The sequence below is a fragment of the Pseudomyrmex gracilis genome, unplaced genomic scaffold (assembly GCF_002006095.1).
Source record: "Pseudomyrmex gracilis isolate BER0280 unplaced genomic scaffold, ASM200609v1 scaffold_8, whole genome shotgun sequence".
Taxonomy (NCBI): domain Eukaryota; kingdom Metazoa; phylum Arthropoda; class Insecta; order Hymenoptera; family Formicidae; genus Pseudomyrmex; species Pseudomyrmex gracilis.
The window spans coordinates 825,380-843,983 of NW_018020592.1; the positions used below are offsets into that span (position 1 = coordinate 825,380).

The window sequence follows — 18,604 nt, forward strand, 5'->3', positions numbered from 1 at the left end:
TTTTTTCTCTCTTTCAAAAAGAAAAGACTAATAAAAGATAGACCTATCCCGCATTTTTTTTCTCTGCTCTTGTCCACCCGCTTGGAGAGATCGGATCAAGATGATTCTCGTGGTGAGAGAGAGAGAGAGAAGTTCGAAGGTTAAAGAACAGAACAACGGCATTGTGTGACAGATAAATTGTGTGAAATATTATTAGATACGACGTGCGTGACAAGATGTACACGTGTCTATTTTTCTAGCCATTATATATTTAACGTCGTCAATCCCTCACTCAATAGTGTGTGGTGTATCATGCATGAGGGGAACTCTCTGTTCAAATTAGTTACTTCTAAGGTGCGGTCGAAGTCTCACTGCAAATGGTTCGAAGCATCATTCTATCTTTATTCTACATTTAACGAAAAATAAAGATAGAATGATGCTACGAAACATTTGCAGTGAAACTTTGAACCGTACCTCTAGTAACTAAATCGAGAATTTAATGTATAATTTTGTTTTTTATAAAATTTAAATCATTTCGCACATACAATTACGCTTCTCGGTCATTAAACTTCTCCTTCGCATTTTACAAAGCAAGATCTAAACAAATTATACGTGATCTCTAAATTAGATAAGTAATTTCTCTAAAAAATATATACATGTAAATAATAACTCACAGATAACAATAAACACAAACACGTACCAAAATTGCTAAACTTTTTTCTCAACCGCAATCATTTTTACATGATATATGCTATTAATGCATATATATATGTATATATTAATGCTACGCACGTAAAATCACAAAATGACATGTGTGAGAAATCGCACGTACCTGATATCATCGGTTGTCGCATCTGATTCTTAACTGAGCGAAAAGCAACGTACATACATTTTGGCGAAAATAAGCAACACGTCAATCGCTGTGAGAACTCTACCCACGAAGATAACTGAGGGGGATGTGTCGACGGGGTTGACGGCGCCCGCGCGTACGGGACGTCATCGTGGTGTCTGTCAGCCTTTTTCCCCTCTTCGGACACCTTTGATGGTCGCGTGACACGCTGACATAAAATGGCTCGTCACTACGTTGCTGTCGTCCGAGTCAGGATGAGTAGACGAGTGTCAGTATCGATTCACCTGGCTGCTGGTAATGCCGCACGTACGAAGCATTTCCGGCCAGATGAGATCTACGGGAGAATCTGATGATCAAGATGCGCACGGATAAGATAAAACGACACCCTTAAAGAATGCGCAGCTTCCGACAACTTTTACTCAGCACATTTTTGTTCACAACGTGCTATCACATCGGTCACGGTCAAGGTAAGAAAAACGGTCACAAAAGGATAAAGAAATATTTAATCAACTTCTATCAAATTATCAAAAATAATGAATATTCTTTTGAATTATTTCTTTACTATCAAACAGTTAAAAATTTTTATGTAAAAACAGAGAGAAAGTCTATAAACACGATACGAAAGTTGAAGTGACGAAACCCTTACGCAAAGGATTGTTCGGTTCAAAATCTAAAAAAACTTTATCACGATGCTTTTAACTGATAGAGAGAGAGAGAGAGAGAGCGATCGTTTACTAGAAATAATATTGTTATATAATAATACTGTCATAATTAAAAAAATAATTTTGTTCTAATTTTATTGGCGAAATTAAAAGTTCGTGCAATACCGTGTGTTTGGAAAATAGCATTTTGCTAGCAAACTAGATAAATGGAAAGACACGTTTCCTGCAGTTTGACATATCATTAGCGTTAAGTTTGTAAAACGGATATTATGTTTTCAGATGATACGACGACTGACAAACAAAATTCAATAAAATCAACAATACCCGCGGAAATGAAAATAACATCATGGAATGTGAGTTATAATTTACATATTGCGTGTGTGCAAGCAAAAAGCAAAATACTTATATTTATCAGAGTTCAGGTTTTTGGCAAAATTGAAAATATATATTGAAACACGTATCGCAAACAGCGTAATGAAGCTACTAACGAGAACTTTCACTGTTTATTTTGACCCATGCTTGAGAATGAGTTCAGTGATGAAATGATTGACTGTGACGCTTGCTACAAATAGAAACTAGTTTAATGCCATTGAAGCAATTTATCAACGTTCATCGAAAAGATTCAAAACAATATATAGTGTATCATTTTCTTTCTAGTCGCTTCAGTAATTGGACATATATTTTGTCACAATTTACTCAATCAGCATGAAGATCAATTAATCTGTTAATCTAGTGGAACATATTTTTTTACACAGTTGTATGTTATTAAAAACTCGAACCTAAAAAATAACAATAAAAACTCAATAGTCAAAAATCAACTATTGCAGTAACAAGAAATAATTTCAACTACACGAACTAAAACACACAAACTTTGCTCGGTGACATTTGCTTAGTGACTGTTATTAAACACAAAATGTTTTGTGCGGTGGTCATTTCAGACCTTTCTTTGGCTTTATTGCCCTCTTCACGATGACATAAAATGCGCATTTTTACGAGCTCGGTAATAAACGATAGCGGCGCAAATGTCACTGAGTAATTTTACATGTCATTCGCATCGAAGCGATATTTAATTTTACTGTGCAGACTCGTTTCATTTACGTTAATTATTCGCGTGTTGTAGCGTAGTCATAAATATCGTTTTTTTTTTTTTAGTTTAGCACGTTTCTTCAGCGTGACTCACTTTATTTATTACGATATTAAAGAAAGAAAGGAATCTGATAATTAAACAGTTGTGTTTTTATGTATCTCGTTTATCAAAAGAAAAAGAATTACATACATATCGAATGAGATATGTGCAAAACAATTATTGCCGAAAAAAAATGCTCACATCACTGTGTCACATTTTAAGTGACAATTTGTCACATGATGATTATTGATCACCGAAATGTCCTACTTTTTTTGTGGTGATGATGTCCCTGACTTTTTTCTTTTTATTCCGAGGTGATATTTTAAAAACCTAGAATCACAAAAACACAACACGCGACGTGAAACAGTCCAAATGTGCACTTAGCATGTTAGGATCTTTCAGTAAAAATAACAATCTTCAACGTGTAAATGTTTCCTAAACAATTTTCATAAATACCTATAATCATATCGTTAGATTACCTTTACATCCTCATAGAAGAAAAACATAAATATATACCCGGAATTAGAAAAAGAATCGATTCTTATGGTAGACGTTGAGGCGGAAAAAACGTTCGTGTCTCTTGTAAAAAAAAATAAAGATAAAAAACGAAGATAAATAATACAGAATAAGCGTATGACTTTTCACATGTGCATATATTCGTCGATTTTTATCGCTCTGTATTCGATTCAGTAATTATGTTAAAGAAAAATCTTGTTATTCCACGTTTCTTCGTGCGGAATCATCTTAATAAAAAAATCATCTTATAAAAACAGAAAATTTTTTTATATGGAAAACACGAAAAGAGACAACAATTGCGATAATTTTGGAGAATCGGCACTCGAGTGATATCTTTCTTTCTGGTGGTATCGCGTGTTTCGCGTGACTCGGAAAACAAAGAGCGCGTAATCGAGTAACTAAATACAGTGTGTTGTTCGAGTTGTCGCATTACCAAGTATCGCGATTGCTAATAAGTATTGCGCGTCACAGGCTTGTCGTGGGTACATATATCTCTTGATATTATACCGCGCATCTCTTACAATTTTCATAACGCTCATTAACGTGTTTGTGGCGTGTCGCGCATATCGAATATTAAAATATACAAGCGCTTCGAGCCGAGTGTGTAATTATTGAGGTTGATCGCGCACGAAACGATCGCGACATTGCGATAATGAGCGCGTAAAGATGATAATTAAAACATCGTTGAGAGTGAGTCTAAGCGTCATTAAAGAGATTTGAGAAAAAAAGATATACACAAGTGATATAATATTTTTATAATATCTTTTATACACGTCAACAGGGTAGACACTTAAACGCGCGATCTTCCCACGTTTTACAAAGAAATAATTACGTCCATAAATAAGATTAATTTTTTTACGACCCACAATTTAAACGAACGTCGTATTTAATATCGATGAACCAGTCTCTCGTTACTTTTAGCTCGTAAGAGAGAACTTGGAAAATTTCTCCCTTATCTTTTACTCCCATCTCGCTTACACGACGCGTGTAATGTTCGTTAATTCGTAGAGGTCGTGTAATTTTATGTTTATCACACACGCCGCGTAAAATATCGAAATTGTTATAGGACATGCCATTTTCCGGGTTGGCGATGGAGAACGGAAAATGGGTGGGTAAAGGCTACGCGTTTTACTTACTCGAGCTGCTCAGTTCCAAATTAAATTTCACCTACACTATCGTGCCGCCTAAGGAACACGTGCTCGGCAACAAACGACGTGGAATATTGAAACTGCTTCACGACAGGGTAAAAAGGTTTTTCTCTTGTGATTGTTCACAATGTTACTTTTGTCAATACACATCGTCCTAGTGGTTTTATAAAACAATAGATCACATTTCTCGCGGTAAAAAAAAAAAAAGTACTAACGAATTGATGTTTTCTAAATGGAAAAAGAGAATTTTTGTTTACTCGTACAGACGGTGGATATGGCCGTGGCGTTTTTGCCTCTTTTGCCGGAGCTGCGGGAATATTGCACATTCAGCACGGCTTTGGATCACAGCGAGATAACCGCGTTAATGAAACGACCGCAAGAATCCACAACCGGTACCGGGCTACTTGCGCCGTTCGATCGTACTGTCTGGTTATCGGTTCTGGCCGCGGCGCTCACCACAATGCCCGTAATTTACATTTTCGCCAGATTTAGGTTTGTAAAGCCACAACGAAATTGCAATTGTGCGTTTGAGAGAAGCGCGTTTTAAACAGCAGTTTTCAATTATTATATCGTTTTGCAGAGCTAAGTTGTGGAACGATCAGAATTCCGAAAATTACAGCTTTCCTTCTTGCATATGGTTTGTGTTCTGCTCTATGCTGAAACAGGGAACGAGCATGGTCGCGACGACAGGTACGAGACAGTCGTGTTTCTGATTTTTTTTTATAAGTGACATCTCTCGAATTCGATATGCGCACAAAATGTTTCTTTTCCTTCCCGCCTTAAATCGCATTTATCGCAATTTTAATTGCACAATCGGTTTCGCTCACACGCGTGTAATGCAAATTAATTGTACAAATAAAATATTAATGTTATTGTCTGCAATCACAAAACGCGTATATAGATTCGACGCGAATTCTGTTCGCCACGTGGTGGATATTCATCTTGATACTGACGTCTTTTTACACGGCAAATCTCACCGCGTTTCTCACAAAACCACAATTCACCTTGCCGATCAAGAACATTGACGATATAGTAAGGAAGGGTTACCGCTGGGTCGCCTTCGAGGGGCGCACGATCGACTATTTACTTTCTCAAGTGAGTATCTTCGTGACATTTATTTTCGGAAGAAGAATATTTTCGTGAAAAATATCTTTCCTCTGGTGTCAAGTTTCTCGCGAGTTGAAATTGACAAAAACTGTCGCGAATATTTATCAGTTTATTACGTCTCGGTAATTAGCTAACAAATATTAAATCAATTGAATCAAACGTCACATAGTTTGTTTTGTTCTAATTCTTTCAGCATCATTTGGACGAGTTATCTGCGATGAACTCTACGAGACTGACGAGAGGTAATTTTATCTCGACGTACGAGTATCCGGTTAAGGACATTTTCAACGCCGTGAAGAACAGTGAGTGTTACTGTTATAACGCGCGAATGCGTTTGAGTTCTCGAAAATTTTGTATCTCGAAAAACATGTGTGTGTGGGTTTAATTTACAACATTAAAATCATGACGTTAATTTCCAGACAAACTGTTTCTCGGAGAAACGCATTATCTGGAGAGTCTGTTGTTCGAAAATTATATCAATAAAACTCGTGAGCAGCTGAGTTATACGAACAGATGCACGTACGTCCTTATGCCCGGCGCACTTCGCGTAATTAACAGAGCGTTTGCCTTCCCCGTGAACTCCACCATTGTGAAACCGATTAACGAAGCGTAAGCATGTTGAACTTTTGCAACGGAAAACACGATGCGGATCTCTCTTAGATTATCATCAAATTCTTAATAATAATCAAGTGATGGTTGAATAAAACTGCTAAAATTGTTTTCTAAAAATCAATTATGTAAATCTGTAATGTATTGTGTATCCGTACTTCGTGTGAACAAACAATTTAGATAACTCAGAAATGATCTAATTGCTCTACTCAACAACACGCACGTGTATAAATCTAAATTATTTTGATTCAACATACTCTGAACTCTGTTTCAGACTGATGGCTCTTGTGGAAACCGGTATAATAAAACGTGAGAAACTCAAGAACTTACCACTGGCGCACATATGTCCGTTAGATCTGCAATCCACCGAGAGACGATTGTCGTTCAAAGATCTATCGCTTACTTTCAAACTCGTGGTGATTGGATACGCAATCGCGACGATAGTCTTTATTCTCGAGTTGACGCTCAGATGGGGCGCGAACGTCTGCAAGCGACGAAAAGAGACGAACAGCGTGACGCTCCGCAGACCGAAGCAACGATCGGTATTTGTGACTCCGCAATTAGTAAATTTTACGAAGAATAATCTGAGCGACGGCAAACGAAACAACTTGCAGAAGATAAGCCCGCGACCTATGTATCAAACCATACCGTACGGTATCGCGCAAGGAAAAAAACAGACCATCAACGGACGCGATTATTACGTCGTCATGGATCGTAGCGGCGATCAAAGATTGATACCTATCCGCACGCCATCAGCGTTTTTATTCCAATACACGGCATAAGCAAAAAGAAGATTAAATAAGTACGTGTTATGTGAAAAGTCAAAATGCAATTTATTACATATTTAAAAATTTTGTTTTTTAAATCATCGCAAAATCATCGATAACGCGCATCACGTTCTGTAGACGTGACATTGTATCAATCTCCAATTGTGTAAACCGATACGAGAGATTCTATGTGTAACAATAATAAATATTAACAGTAACAATAATAAGTATTCACTTGCGTGAACAATTTTACAGTGAAATAAAAGTATATTATTTTGTTTTTTATATTATTGCACATCATTCTACCGCAGATTTGTGACGAGCCTGCAAAGGTGTATTATATAATAAATACAAAAAAAATAAATAACGAATACAAAAGAAATTAGACAATGAAGCATTCTCTATTTTGACTCTTGCAAATCGATGCGTTATTAATAACATTTATGCCAACACTTACGTTAAAACAGTAGTTGAAGAAATTTAATTTATTTTAATGAATGAATTAAAATCGGGTTAGTCGAGCCGTTTTGCAGGATGTTATGCAGAGAATGTGCTTGAATATAATTTTTAATTTATTTTGTTTGTGAATGTAATTAAATTCCAATGTGAATTAATATCAGTAATAACGAAATGTGCATTATAAAAAAGAGTCAAGAAATAGAAATAAAGTGATATTAAAAACTTGACATAAACATTTGCGCTCACCCCGTTGTGCGGTCCCTCCGTCGTCCATCGATGTAGGCATGCGGCGCAAAGAAGAATGTTGCTGCAATTAATATTGCATACTGTAATTTTTTCGCATTATTGATAACGCGACTCCTTCGACGTCGGCAAACATCGATGACAAAGCAAAAGCGAGCAATTTTCCACGCGATTCGACAATCTGAAGTTGGCGCGACGAAAAAGAGTCATAGAGTTTCTTATAAAATTTATGTGAAAGTAAACTCGATTCTTAAGGGATGATAGCGCACCAAGTGAGCAGAGCGCGTAACAGAGAGAACCGCGTTGCCCAAAGATTGAAAATTTGGAATTTAACCAATCGAAACGAAGAAACCCAATGGTCAAATTTGGTCAACTTTGTTCCGACGTTGACATTTCTCGCGAAAAAAAAACTTCGTTTCGCGCGAACGACGGCGATTTCACACAGCGATGAAGATTTTATCATGTTTCATCGCACGATTGCCATCAAGCGCGATTATATGCGTCGGAAACGTCCGATACACTTTGCGACACTTTGCGTACCGCCGATATTTGCGCGCGATGAAATAATTCGCGACAAATTTACGGCACAAGTCGAAGTCGTAGTTACACTCCGCGTCGCCATTTTGATCTCGCGCGCGCGTTTCGCGCAGAGACAATCTTAACCGTAAAACTCGCCGATTGTTATTATGACCGAGGAAATGCTGATTACGTGTCACACACTCGAGAGAGAACGCTCGATACTTCAGGACACACGTAAGGCTAATGTTCGCGCGGGATACGATGACAATCACGCGAGAAACACGGGACAATTCGCGAGCGCAATTCCGATCCGTGTCGCGCGTCCGCCATGACTGCCCGCCTAATCCTCGATGTATCGAGACGCGATGTATTGCGACGTCGATTCTCGAATCGATGCGCGCGGCGGAGCGCGCGCGCGCACGTAAGCAACAAGCACGGAACAGAACCGAATCAATCGTAGAATTTGTTATTTAATGGATTAATTCGCGTAGTTTCGCGCGCACAAAACGTAGACAGTGCGACGCTCGTGGGCGGGGCAATACTTGAAATGCGTTCGCGACCTCGCTCTCCTCAGTTTTTCTCCGTCCGGATAGATCGAGTGAGATAAAAAGAGCGCAAGATTTTTCGCGAAAGTAGGGTATAGGTAAAATGCGCGACGATTCCGAGTGATGTCGGCGTCCTCGTCGTCGTCGAGATGATCACCCACGATCACTGGCGAGTGACATCCGGTGTCAAAATGTGATAGCACAGTTTAGGCGCTATCTATTTTCGGACCCGACGACAAACGAGAGCATAAGGGAGGTGCGTTGCTTCTTCTATTTCGAATCCTAATCGAGCGCGCGAAGAGAAGTGCCGGGTGATAAACTCGCGAAAGTATGGCGGTCGCGTCGAATTCTTTCGATGCCTGGCTGAGCAAGAAGCTCCAAGAGTTGAACACGGACGAGAGTGTCTTCGGTACTTACATTAAAGGTATTCTCGAGGGCGACGAGACCGAGGATGAGAAGACCGAGGCACTCGAGAGCATACTCACGGGCATAACGGTAAGCGAAGAGACCTCCGGTCTATGTGGAGGTTAGGAGTAGAGCGCGTATCGTATCAACCGGTCGAAATTTGATCCCTGACCCGGTGCAAAAGTACGTACTTTCGTCTCGCGTATACTTATCTTCGAGAATCTTCACTAGGTTGTGTACATTTCTACCGATTTATTTCTTGATGTGATTGTCATTTATTGTTGCTTATCGGACAAACAATTGGGTGCCATTATGGGGGGAGAGAGGAGGATAGAATAAACACGTATATATATATAAAATATTAATAATAGAATAAAAATTTAATTGATATTGTGTAACAATTTTATTTCGAAAAAGTTGTTAAAATTCAGATCTCTCTGTTTTTATCAATGAAGGTTTATTTAACGTGTTTCAGTGATGGTTACATGATTACGTGAAATTTTGTGCAAGATTTGTTATAATAAGCATAGTATGTATTTTTATTCAATATAGAACTTGCTGTATCTTTTTCTTTTGGATTACATTAAAATATAAAATACTTGATATTGAATTTGATTTGAATAAATACTGTAATAATGAATAATGTTAATATAAATGTGATCCTCTTTTTTTATTTGCTCTATAGGAAGATAATATTGGCAAACACATAGCAGAAATCTTAAGTGCATGGGCAGAATGGTTTCCAGCTAACAATGTAGCTGTAGCCTCTGTACCAGCCGAAGATGTGGACGTCAGACTAGCCCGGATGCTGGAATCACAGAGTCTGCCTACGACAACTCAGAGATGTTACACAGAAGAGGAGAAACAATTGCGAGAAGCCATATTGGCGCAGTACAGTCATATGTCCGAAGAAGAAAATAGCGAGGGAAATGGGGAGGAAGATGGAGCGAGCGGTGGTGACTGTGGGATCGAGAAAAATTTAAACGTAGCGACAATCATACAACAAGAAAGAGAAAAACGAGAAAAAGCTAAACTTGAGAGTCAGAAAAAGAAGGAGAAGGATAAAGAAGACAGGTAGAGAATAGAGACAATAGTAATTGAAGTATATCATTTGTGTTACATCCGTGAAACATTTTACATAACAATCTTGCATGTACGTTTTAGGGAAAAGCAAAAGCAATTGAAAGAAGAAAAGAAGGAGAAAAGAAAAACCCAAAAGGGAGAGAGACGTAGGTAGCATCGAAACAAAATCTACGCAAGATTTACCTCAACATTGAAGATTATCAAATGCATATATATATATGTGTCGTATTTATATACGTCTATATTGTCGTGCATGCAACGATCTCCAACAATTATTTAAGTCAGTCGATTCTATTTTCGTTAGAAGCATATGTGTGATAGCCTGTCATTAGAAAACGGATTTATAGACTCAATACGCGAACGTATATATTCACGAAAGCTGTCTATATCTTCACGAGATGTTGAATCATCCGGTGCCTTCTGTCTTTCTAAACTACTGTCCCTTTCTTCGAAAGGTTTGTTACTTACTCTTTACTTTTTTTTACTTCTTTTTGATATGTATAAATCTTACAGTCTATATTCAGAACTTGATCTATGTATTATATTGGTCTTCTTTTATATTGGCCAAAATCTAGAAAGATTTTGGCAATCTAAAAAATGTTGTTTTTATTAGAATAAGACAATGAGACTTTCTTTTTTATCTCCCTTTAGTTTATTATAAAGATATAACTCTGTGCCGAGTGTATATTAAGTTTGTATATGAAAAGTTAAACGTATTAAATAAAGAAATAACGTAACACGCTGCGTGTTTAGTTCAAAACAACAACGGTTCTGAATATCGACACAACTTTCACTCATTAGTACGTTTAAAGCGTTGCGTTATATAAAACTTCATTATACAAAGTATGTATTTAGTACATATATGTTAAATAAACTATTTATATCACTGAAGGTCCGTGTAAATTGCGATGTCTCAATGTCTTTTGAACGAGAAGTAGAGACTTCTCGCTCTAGATGTCTCTCTTGAAGGCGTTTGACGCATCGCAGTGTACAATATTCAGTATCGTGCAAATCCGGAAATGAAGAAAAAAAACAGGAAGAAATAGATTGAAGGAAAATCATGAGTGCGAAACGAACTAAAAGGGAATTGCAAAGTGTGCTCTTCATATATTTGTAATTTTTTTTATTAGTATATATATTTACACACAAGATACCGAGTCGAAACCGAGTCATCTTGGTATTGCATTAATAATGAAAGACAAACGCAGTAAGATAAAAACAAACGAACAAATGATACAAAAGATGATGATGCTTCAGTATCTTATCGTATCATTACATATATATATACTAATGTCATTATTAATAATCATTTTTATTATTTAGCAATTCTCTCTCGATTTGCTAATTAAGTCTCGGCAGAAATTGACGTACTTGCACTTGCACGTTTATTAACAACAAGATATCCGCAGTTGAACGCCAAATTACAAATTACTCTTTTATTTTTTTTTTTATTTTTTTTTTGTTTTTTTTATTTTTTATTTTTTTTTAACCCTGGCTTCCTTTTGTCGGAATCGTTTCTCTCACTTCCTTTCCCCTCCCTGCGCTTTTAAATATTTATTTTCGCGCGAACTCTCGCGTGGCGAAATCTCCTCCGCTTAGCCCGCGGGCTAAGCGGACAAGCGAGATCGTAAGTCGCTCAACATGCATCTGTGTGTGGTCGACGTTAAAATACTCTAAAATGATAACGATTCTTCGAATCTGAATCCTTGTTCGTACTTAAGGAATCGTTTCACGTATGAACGATCGCAAACGAGAAATATCCTCTGTCGTTTTCCTCGTGTGTACGATCGTTTTCTATCATCTAATGAAAACTTACTAGCGCGTCGTAACTCAAACGCGTAACTCTATATGATTGTCCTACTGATAATCTACGAGGGCTACTTGACCATCGTAGCGACAAAACTCTCTGCGATAAAACACCGTTCGAGATGTTTTCTTGTTGAACGCGATTATCCGATCTGGGAAGGGGAAAAGGGTCACGCACGCACGTTTACACTAATTTACTTCGATAGCGTTCTAATCGTGTCGTTAAAACTTATTTAATTAGTTACACACTGATCTATATATATATATAACGGATATTACACCGCGCGGAGTATCCCTTAACCGAAGTCAGAGGAAAAACCTTTTCTTCCTGACTCCTCTCTCTCTCTCTCTCTTTCTCTCTTTCTCCGTCGCGTTCAAGTGAGATGCGTGTATGTGTTCGGAGCACGTTCGTTACATCCTGGACTAGAAAAAGCGACTGTCTTTTTCGTCTTATATACGCGCCACGCAAATGAGAAATCATTTCACGGATTACGGCGCGCGGCAACGACTCTATTCGTTCGCGAATGGATTATGATGAATTGACCAGGTGCAAAGTTCAAATAACTTTCAGTCGAAGGACGTGAATTTTCGCGGATCACCCCATCTGATTCGTCTTCTCGGATGGCGTTAATACACAATCTCTTTTTTTTCTTTTTTTTTTTTTTTACTATTCCTTTTACTATTCCTTTCACCGGTTTTTGTTCGTCATCGATTAACTGCAGCTTGAATAACTCCGGTCTCTTCCAAAAGACTGGAGATCCCCACCAGCAAGGTTAACCAACTGGCAAAACCGGTCATTAGGATGGTTGTTTTTTTCTTTGTTTTTTTTTTTGTGTTACACGAACATGCTTCTCTCTTCCTATGTTTCTTTTTAGGCATATACGCGCGCGCGACACATGCGCGCGCCAAATGTACGTATGGGTTTTGTATGTATGTGTCTGTGGTGATGCACATTATACGCAGATTATACACAACACCTTATCTATACACATACTACAATTTGATCCCGCTGTATATATATAATAGTGAACACAACTAAAACTGTTTTTTTTTTGTTTTTTTTTTTTTTTGTTTTTTTTTTAAGACTGTACACAATCGAACGGCATTTTTCTGAAGACTTTGCGCGGAGTTTCGCGCGTGTTCCTCGAAACTCTTTCCTTTTTCGTCTAAATTTGTATCCTACGTTATATTCTAGACTCAACTCGTTTTGCTTTCTTGCGTGATTTTATTTCACGTATATATATTTAATAATGGTATATTTTATATATATATATATATAAGATATATGCATAAAGTAATATTATATTATCACACTCTCGTAAACATTCGCTTCTCTGTTATTTCCTCGAGAGACACAAGTCCCTCATCACAGGCAGACATAGCAACAAGCAACGCACGCAATCTCACACACATCATCTCTCTCACACACATGCACGTCTTTTATACTTTATACACAATTTGATATATCTCGTTTCCTAGAAATTGTCGCCTCGTAGACACTACGCTCGTCAAATATTTTTTTTGTTTTTGTTGTTTTTTTTTTTTTTTGCCTGGAGTAATCGAACGAAGTGCTTACCCAGAATTTTGAGATGATCGTCGCTAAGTCGACGCGATTACTCGCGCGCGCGCGAGAGCGACTACTACGAAAAACTTGCACAAGTCTCGCGAGAATCGTGTAATAATATGTATATAATACGCGCTACTTCGTCAGTCGTTCGTTCGGGCACATTTGCCATACGAATTGTTGGTTGTTTACATAATTCTTAAGAGATTTTATATATATAAATTTTTAAATTTTTCTTTAGTACGATATATCTCTCCGTTCTCTCTCGTCGTTTTTTTTTTTTTTTTGTTTTTTATTGGCCATTCACCGATGACGTCGCACGCAATACAAATATCGGTACGATATCATATTTTAATTGTCCTAAAACTTTTGGGGCTGAACGGACTTTTCGGGAGCAAGTCCAGTTTTATTATTATTCGTTTCGATTATTATCGTGAGATGTTCGATAACAGCGAATCGAACAATATCGCTTTCAAAGGAACTGAACGAGTTCGCTAAAAACATAAAAAAAAGTGAAATAAAAGACAAAGCGAGACGCGGATTTGCAAAATCAACTATATTAGGAACAATTTCGCTTTACTTATTTCAGTCTCTTTCTTTATACGCGATCTATCGTAGAATTTGCGATAGTAAAATCGCGATATTCGTGTATCTCTGCTCCAATCGTTTTTCGGCCGTGTGTGGCAATAAAAATGTCGACAAAAAATTTAAATAGGACATTCAATGTCATCGTATAACGCGTGTGACAAAAAATTCCTAAGAATTAGTCGAGAAGCGCGTGAAAAAACGGAAGATATGGAGGGGGGGGAGGTTTATGAGATGGAAGAGCAACAAACGATGGAGTGACGCATCTCACGTTTTTTTTTCTAAACGCCGTAATGATATAAATTATTACAAACTCGAGTGTCTTGCGTTCATTTCGCGTTACTTTAGAATGGGTACGGGCACATCGAACAATTACCATGTCTAAAAAGTAGCCTAATGTTACATTTATATATATATATATACATATATATATATATATATATATATGTATATATAATACTATACAATAATTTCTCGTCAAATCCTCTGCATATCGCGAAATGCTCGTGATATTTCCGAAAGAGCGCGTCAATCACAAATCATTAACAGCTAAGGGAGTACTATCAGGAGTACACTATTTACGGTAAATAATAATTAATAATAATAATAATAATAATAATAATAATAATAATAATAATTTACAGCGAAAGCAAACCAACGGCACAAATTTCTCGCGGGGTGGGGGGGGGAAGAGGGAAGTTTAATCAACAATTAATGTAAAAGTTAGATGTTACCGTCGCACAGGCGATTAATCACAACGCAGACAGACGATTAATCAGACGAGCAATGAATCGGTATACAAGAAAAAATTATCCATCAACAAAATTTACACATCATCGGGCTTCTTGTTTTTCGCGTTTTTTAACAATATAACAAAAGGGGGAAACTAGCACGCTGCTCTCGGATTTTCGAAGATGTGTAGTCAAACAAAAAAAAAAAAAAAAAAAANAAAAAAAACCTTGTACACACACATGCCTACGTATACCAAGTAATATTAATTCTGTCGTTATCGGTGATATCCTCGTTACTCGTATTCCCGCTATATTCTCGCGGTAGTGGAGGCGAATATATAGCGATTATTACAGAGATAATAAGAAAATAATGATTAATAGTAAATTGAAATTATTATTAGCGATCGTTACTTCTTAATATCAGAGAGATCTAAGTATAAGACAGTGGTAGTTTAATATCACAATAAGACTACTCAGGCCTCGTTAAACTGGGGCACGCTTCACGTGTTTTAATTTACTTCTCTCGCCTTGACGCTTCGTTATTAATCGCGACCCCGTGTTGGCGACACGGGCCTCGAACAACTCAGGTCTTCTCGGCGCGAGAAACCGTAATTCGATGGTAATTCCAATGTCGGGTAAACTCGGTTGCTTTAATCGTAATGTATCGACTTTCGTCTTGTTTCATTGTTTGCGACGACACGTATATTGCATCGTACCTACTCGCTTACACGCATGCGTAGTCGTCTAAGATCTAAATACACTATTATGCAATTCTAACAATATACTTTCCGATTACGTTCATTTGAATAAGATTCTTCTTTTTTTTATTATTATCGCTGACGGTACTTAACAGTATATGTAACACTGTTGACGTAGTCGTCAACAGTAATATACAGCTTTATACGTCGTTACAAAAAAAAAAAAAAAAAATATTTAATTAAAAAATTTTTCATCCACGATCGAGGATTTATCAATCATTGGTTTCGTGCATTTTGAAATATATGCGCGAAATAAACATCAGAATCAGATATAGATACGACGACACGTGAATAATGTAACACGCACACTCTTGATTCTTGTGTGGGCGGCAAGTTTACATTATTCACGAGTTCAACTTACGATGCGCGTACGCGTGGGCTTCATTACGATTACCTGAGTGACATCGGATCGCCAGAATTCTCGAGAGCGTGCGCGAATGATTACATTGCACGTGATTTTGGCATACGTTCTCCGCGCGCTGTTCTCTCCCGTCGTCAGATCGTCAGTTTGGCCTCATAGCTCGATGCATGCTGAGACTAGCGACTCTATTGTGTCTATAGCCGTTTGGCATCGGGGCATACGGTATAAATATCGGACCGGCCAGTCAGTTCTATACGCGTTATCTTATTCGCTGCACCCCCCGCTTCTTGATGCGCGTCCAAACGATACCGTGTTCGTAACCGCATCTAGCAGCGACGTGAGAACGGATCGGATGGTGACGGCGCGCGAGGAGCAAGTGCGTTTAGAAGTGGCTGGCGCAAACCCGACTTCACAATATCGGCGGTAAGAAAGTGCCCGAGTCGTCGAGATTCGGATCCAGGCTCGCGACAATGTCGCCGGTTGACGCGTGTCTCGACGTCGCCGCCGACGTCGTTTGTGTGCTGCTCGCCAAGGCGTGGCTGCTCGCACTACCGTTCAGTTTGCTCTTCACCATCAAACCGCCGCCGCCGTTGTCCGTACTGTCGGCGCCCGTTGAGACCTTTTGCACGACCCTGCGGTTGCCCTTGAACATCCGATACATCGTGTACGGCGGTTCTTCCATAGTTGTCGCGCGTTGCCGCGGTCCGTTGCTCACAGTCACGCTCACTGTTTGCGGAGCGTGCGCGGATTCCCGCGACGTCTCGACGCTTGTCGTCGTTGTGCTCGCGCTCGCATTCACCGTCGACGACGAGGCTATCGCTGACGAGGAAGAGCTTGCGTGCGAGGAGGACGACGTACACAGCCACTCGTGACGCACTGCCTCGTCGGGGGTCATACGCTTCTTTGGATCCCACCTGATTTAAACACGTCAACGAGAATTGTTTACATAATTTTTTGCGCAAGTAAGAAGTTTTTTACTTGTTAAGAAAAAACAAACAAACTTCTTGACTTCCAAACGATTTATAAACTCACAGATTACAGAGATACAGAGAACTTTCGAAGATATTTAATATTTCGATTTTTATCAGAGAATGAAATTCTCACAATAATACAACGCGAAAATGTACTGTGCGTAGAAAGGGAAGCTTACTCGAGGCATCTGCTAACGAAGTCGACGAAAAGCCCGTCGTTGCACCGAAGAGCCATTGAAAGGTTCTTGCTACCTGCCCACCTCTTCTTACCCTTGCTATTTGTCACGCATCGCGGACTTCCTTTCTGATCTGAAATAATTTTTAAACCCGTCTCTTTGAGTTCCACGCTGCGTGAGCACACGCCCACATCCATCCTCCGCAGTTTTACGGGCGTTCGAATCTTTCCCCTTCTCCCAAACTTTGTGTGCGCTATCGCGAGAGAGTGTGTGCATGGCTTACCGAAGAAGAGCCTGCGACGAGACGCATGATTGATAATGTGCTCGGGCGGCAGACCCAGGACTTCCATGATGCAGGCAAGCTGTTCTATCTCGTCCTCGCCCGGAAACAGCGGGTATCCGGTGTAGAGCTCGGCCAAGATGCAGCCCAGACTCCACATATCGATCGGCGTGCCGTACGGCAGACCGAGAATTACTTCCGGACTCCTGTAAAACCTTGACTGTATGTATGTGTACACGCGCTGGTGGCTGTAACACGACGAGCCGAAATCGATGACTTTGATCGAGCTGCTGCCCCGTTGTTTCAGCAGCACGTTTTCCTGCACGAATAACGACAGAATAGGAATGAGAAAGCCTCGGGCTTAAGAGATTAACGCGAATAAAACATGAGCGCGTCACACACACGCGCGTTTTCGTTTTTTTTGTCGTTGACATACGTACCGGTTTCAAGTCGCAGTGAATGATGTTCTCCCGGTAGAGCAGTCGCAGGCAACTTACTAGCGAGTTGGCGAAGCGACGTATCAGGCTCAAACTGAATCCTTGATAATTGTTCTTTTTGATTAGCTCGTACAGGTTCAAACTGCAACGAGACGATGCGAGATTCAATTTTATGCTCGTTCCGACTGGGATAGAAAAAAATGAGGCGCGTTTCGCGACTCGGTTTATTCATGCGCGATCGCTCACCTCATTAATTCGAAGCTAATGCACAGGTGATTCCTGAAGTAAAAATATTCTAGCATGTGTATCACATTGTGCTGCGAGCTCACTTCCAGATCCTTCTTCCTGAGCTGTTCCAAGATTCTCACCTCGATGAGAGCCTGATGATGGAATCTCTTTTTGTTCCTGCAAGGACAGTGAAAGCCGACGATGTTTAAATAATGAAAAAAAAAAAAAACGAAAAACACAAAGTGGTTCGGAAAGCCGCGGCAAAGAAATTCCGGTTGGCACCGATGCCTCATTAGGCTCTCTTCGCATTTTTTTCTCAGATCATAAAACTCAAAAAGAGTTGAGTCATAACGACGATGACTGTACTGTTTCCACATACCTGACGATCTTGATAGCGATGTGTTGTCCCGTCTTGTGATCCAACGCTCGAATTACCTGACCGAAACTACCCTTGCCGATCACCTCCAGTATCTCGTATCTGAGAGACACACACACGAAAGTTTCGAATATAATTAACATGTGCAAGGAAATAGAGTGCAGCAATATGTAAGACATAAATGATTGGCAACATAAGTCAGAAGCAATTCGTCTCGTTGTCGCCACGTCAACAAAAAAGTGAGAAATATCATGTATCAATGTCAGCACGTATATGTTATCAATGTAGCGTCTGGTCTGAAAAAGCAGCTTAC

General features: G+C 39.1%; 4 protein-coding genes across 7 annotated transcripts in view; 2 read left to right on the plus strand and 2 right to left on the minus strand.

Annotated features, from left to right (window-relative positions):
* Positions 1 to 7,585, minus strand: part of LOC109860820 (probable ATP-dependent RNA helicase YTHDC2) — a 42,319-nt gene extending 34,734 nt beyond the window's left edge. For all 4 annotated transcript variants that reach the window (XM_020440216.1, XM_020440197.1, XM_020440202.1 and 1 more), the window contains exon 1: positions 7,470 to 7,585. The gene's annotated coding sequence lies outside the window, so the exon portion shown is untranslated. The remainder of the gene's footprint in view (positions 1 to 7,469) is intronic.
* On the plus strand, positions 819 to 7,266 carry LOC109860854 (glutamate receptor ionotropic, delta-1). The gene is made up of 9 exons (XM_020440234.1): positions 819 to 1,296; positions 1,771 to 1,844; positions 4,200 to 4,376; positions 4,547 to 4,773; positions 4,862 to 4,971; positions 5,183 to 5,376; positions 5,582 to 5,690; positions 5,808 to 5,997; positions 6,272 to 7,266. The coding sequence occupies exons 1-9, from the start codon at positions 1,224 to 1,226 to the stop codon at positions 6,777 to 6,779; spliced, it is 1,662 nt and encodes a 553-aa protein (XP_020295823.1). The 5' UTR covers positions 819 to 1,223; the 3' UTR covers positions 6,780 to 7,266.
* A 929-nt stretch (positions 7,586 to 8,514) lies between the features above and the next one.
* Positions 8,515 to 10,213, plus strand: LOC109861111 (coiled-coil domain-containing protein 43). Its single transcript, XM_020440629.1, has 3 exons — positions 8,515 to 9,025; positions 9,621 to 10,009; positions 10,100 to 10,213. The coding sequence occupies exons 1-3, from the start codon at positions 8,861 to 8,863 to the stop codon at positions 10,170 to 10,172; spliced, it is 627 nt and encodes a 208-aa protein (XP_020296218.1). The 5' UTR covers positions 8,515 to 8,860; the 3' UTR covers positions 10,173 to 10,213.
* Positions 10,214 to 12,475: 2,262 nt separating this feature from the next.
* Positions 12,476 to 18,604, minus strand: part of LOC109861104 (probable serine/threonine-protein kinase dyrk2) — a 155,932-nt gene continuing 149,803 nt past the window's right edge. The window contains exons 7-12 of the mRNA XM_020440622.1: positions 18,295 to 18,393; positions 17,934 to 18,092; positions 17,691 to 17,829; positions 17,254 to 17,569; positions 16,974 to 17,103; positions 12,476 to 16,737 (exon numbers count right to left, since the gene is read on the minus strand). Of these exons, the coding sequence (XP_020296211.1) occupies positions 16,233 to 16,737; positions 16,974 to 17,103; positions 17,254 to 17,569; positions 17,691 to 17,829; positions 17,934 to 18,092; positions 18,295 to 18,393 (1,348 nt within the window). The 3' untranslated portion in view covers positions 12,476 to 16,232. The remainder of the gene's footprint in view (positions 16,738 to 16,973; positions 17,104 to 17,253; positions 17,570 to 17,690; positions 17,830 to 17,933; positions 18,093 to 18,294; positions 18,394 to 18,604) is intronic.

Coding starts and splice junctions, on each gene's coding strand:
- LOC109860854 (XM_020440234.1), top strand. CDS start 1,224: ATGCGCAGCTTCCGACAACTTTTACTCAGCACATTTTTGTTCACAACG. Junction 5,377..5,581: donor TCGACTATTTACTTTCTCAA/GTGAGTATCTTC, acceptor TAATTCTTTCAG/CATCATTTGGACGAGTTATC. Junction 5,691..5,807: donor TTTCAACGCCGTGAAGAACA/GTGAGTGTTACT, acceptor GTTAATTTCCAG/ACAAACTGTTTCTCGGAGAA.
- LOC109861111 (XM_020440629.1), top strand. CDS start 8,861: ATGGCGGTCGCGTCGAATTCTTTCGATGCCTGGCTGAGCAAGAAGCTC. Junction 9,026..9,620: donor GCATACTCACGGGCATAACG/GTAAGCGAAGAG, acceptor TTTGCTCTATAG/GAAGATAATATTGGCAAACA. Junction 10,010..10,099: donor GAGAAGGATAAAGAAGACAG/GTAGAGAATAGA, acceptor TGTACGTTTTAG/GGAAAAGCAAAAGCAATTGA.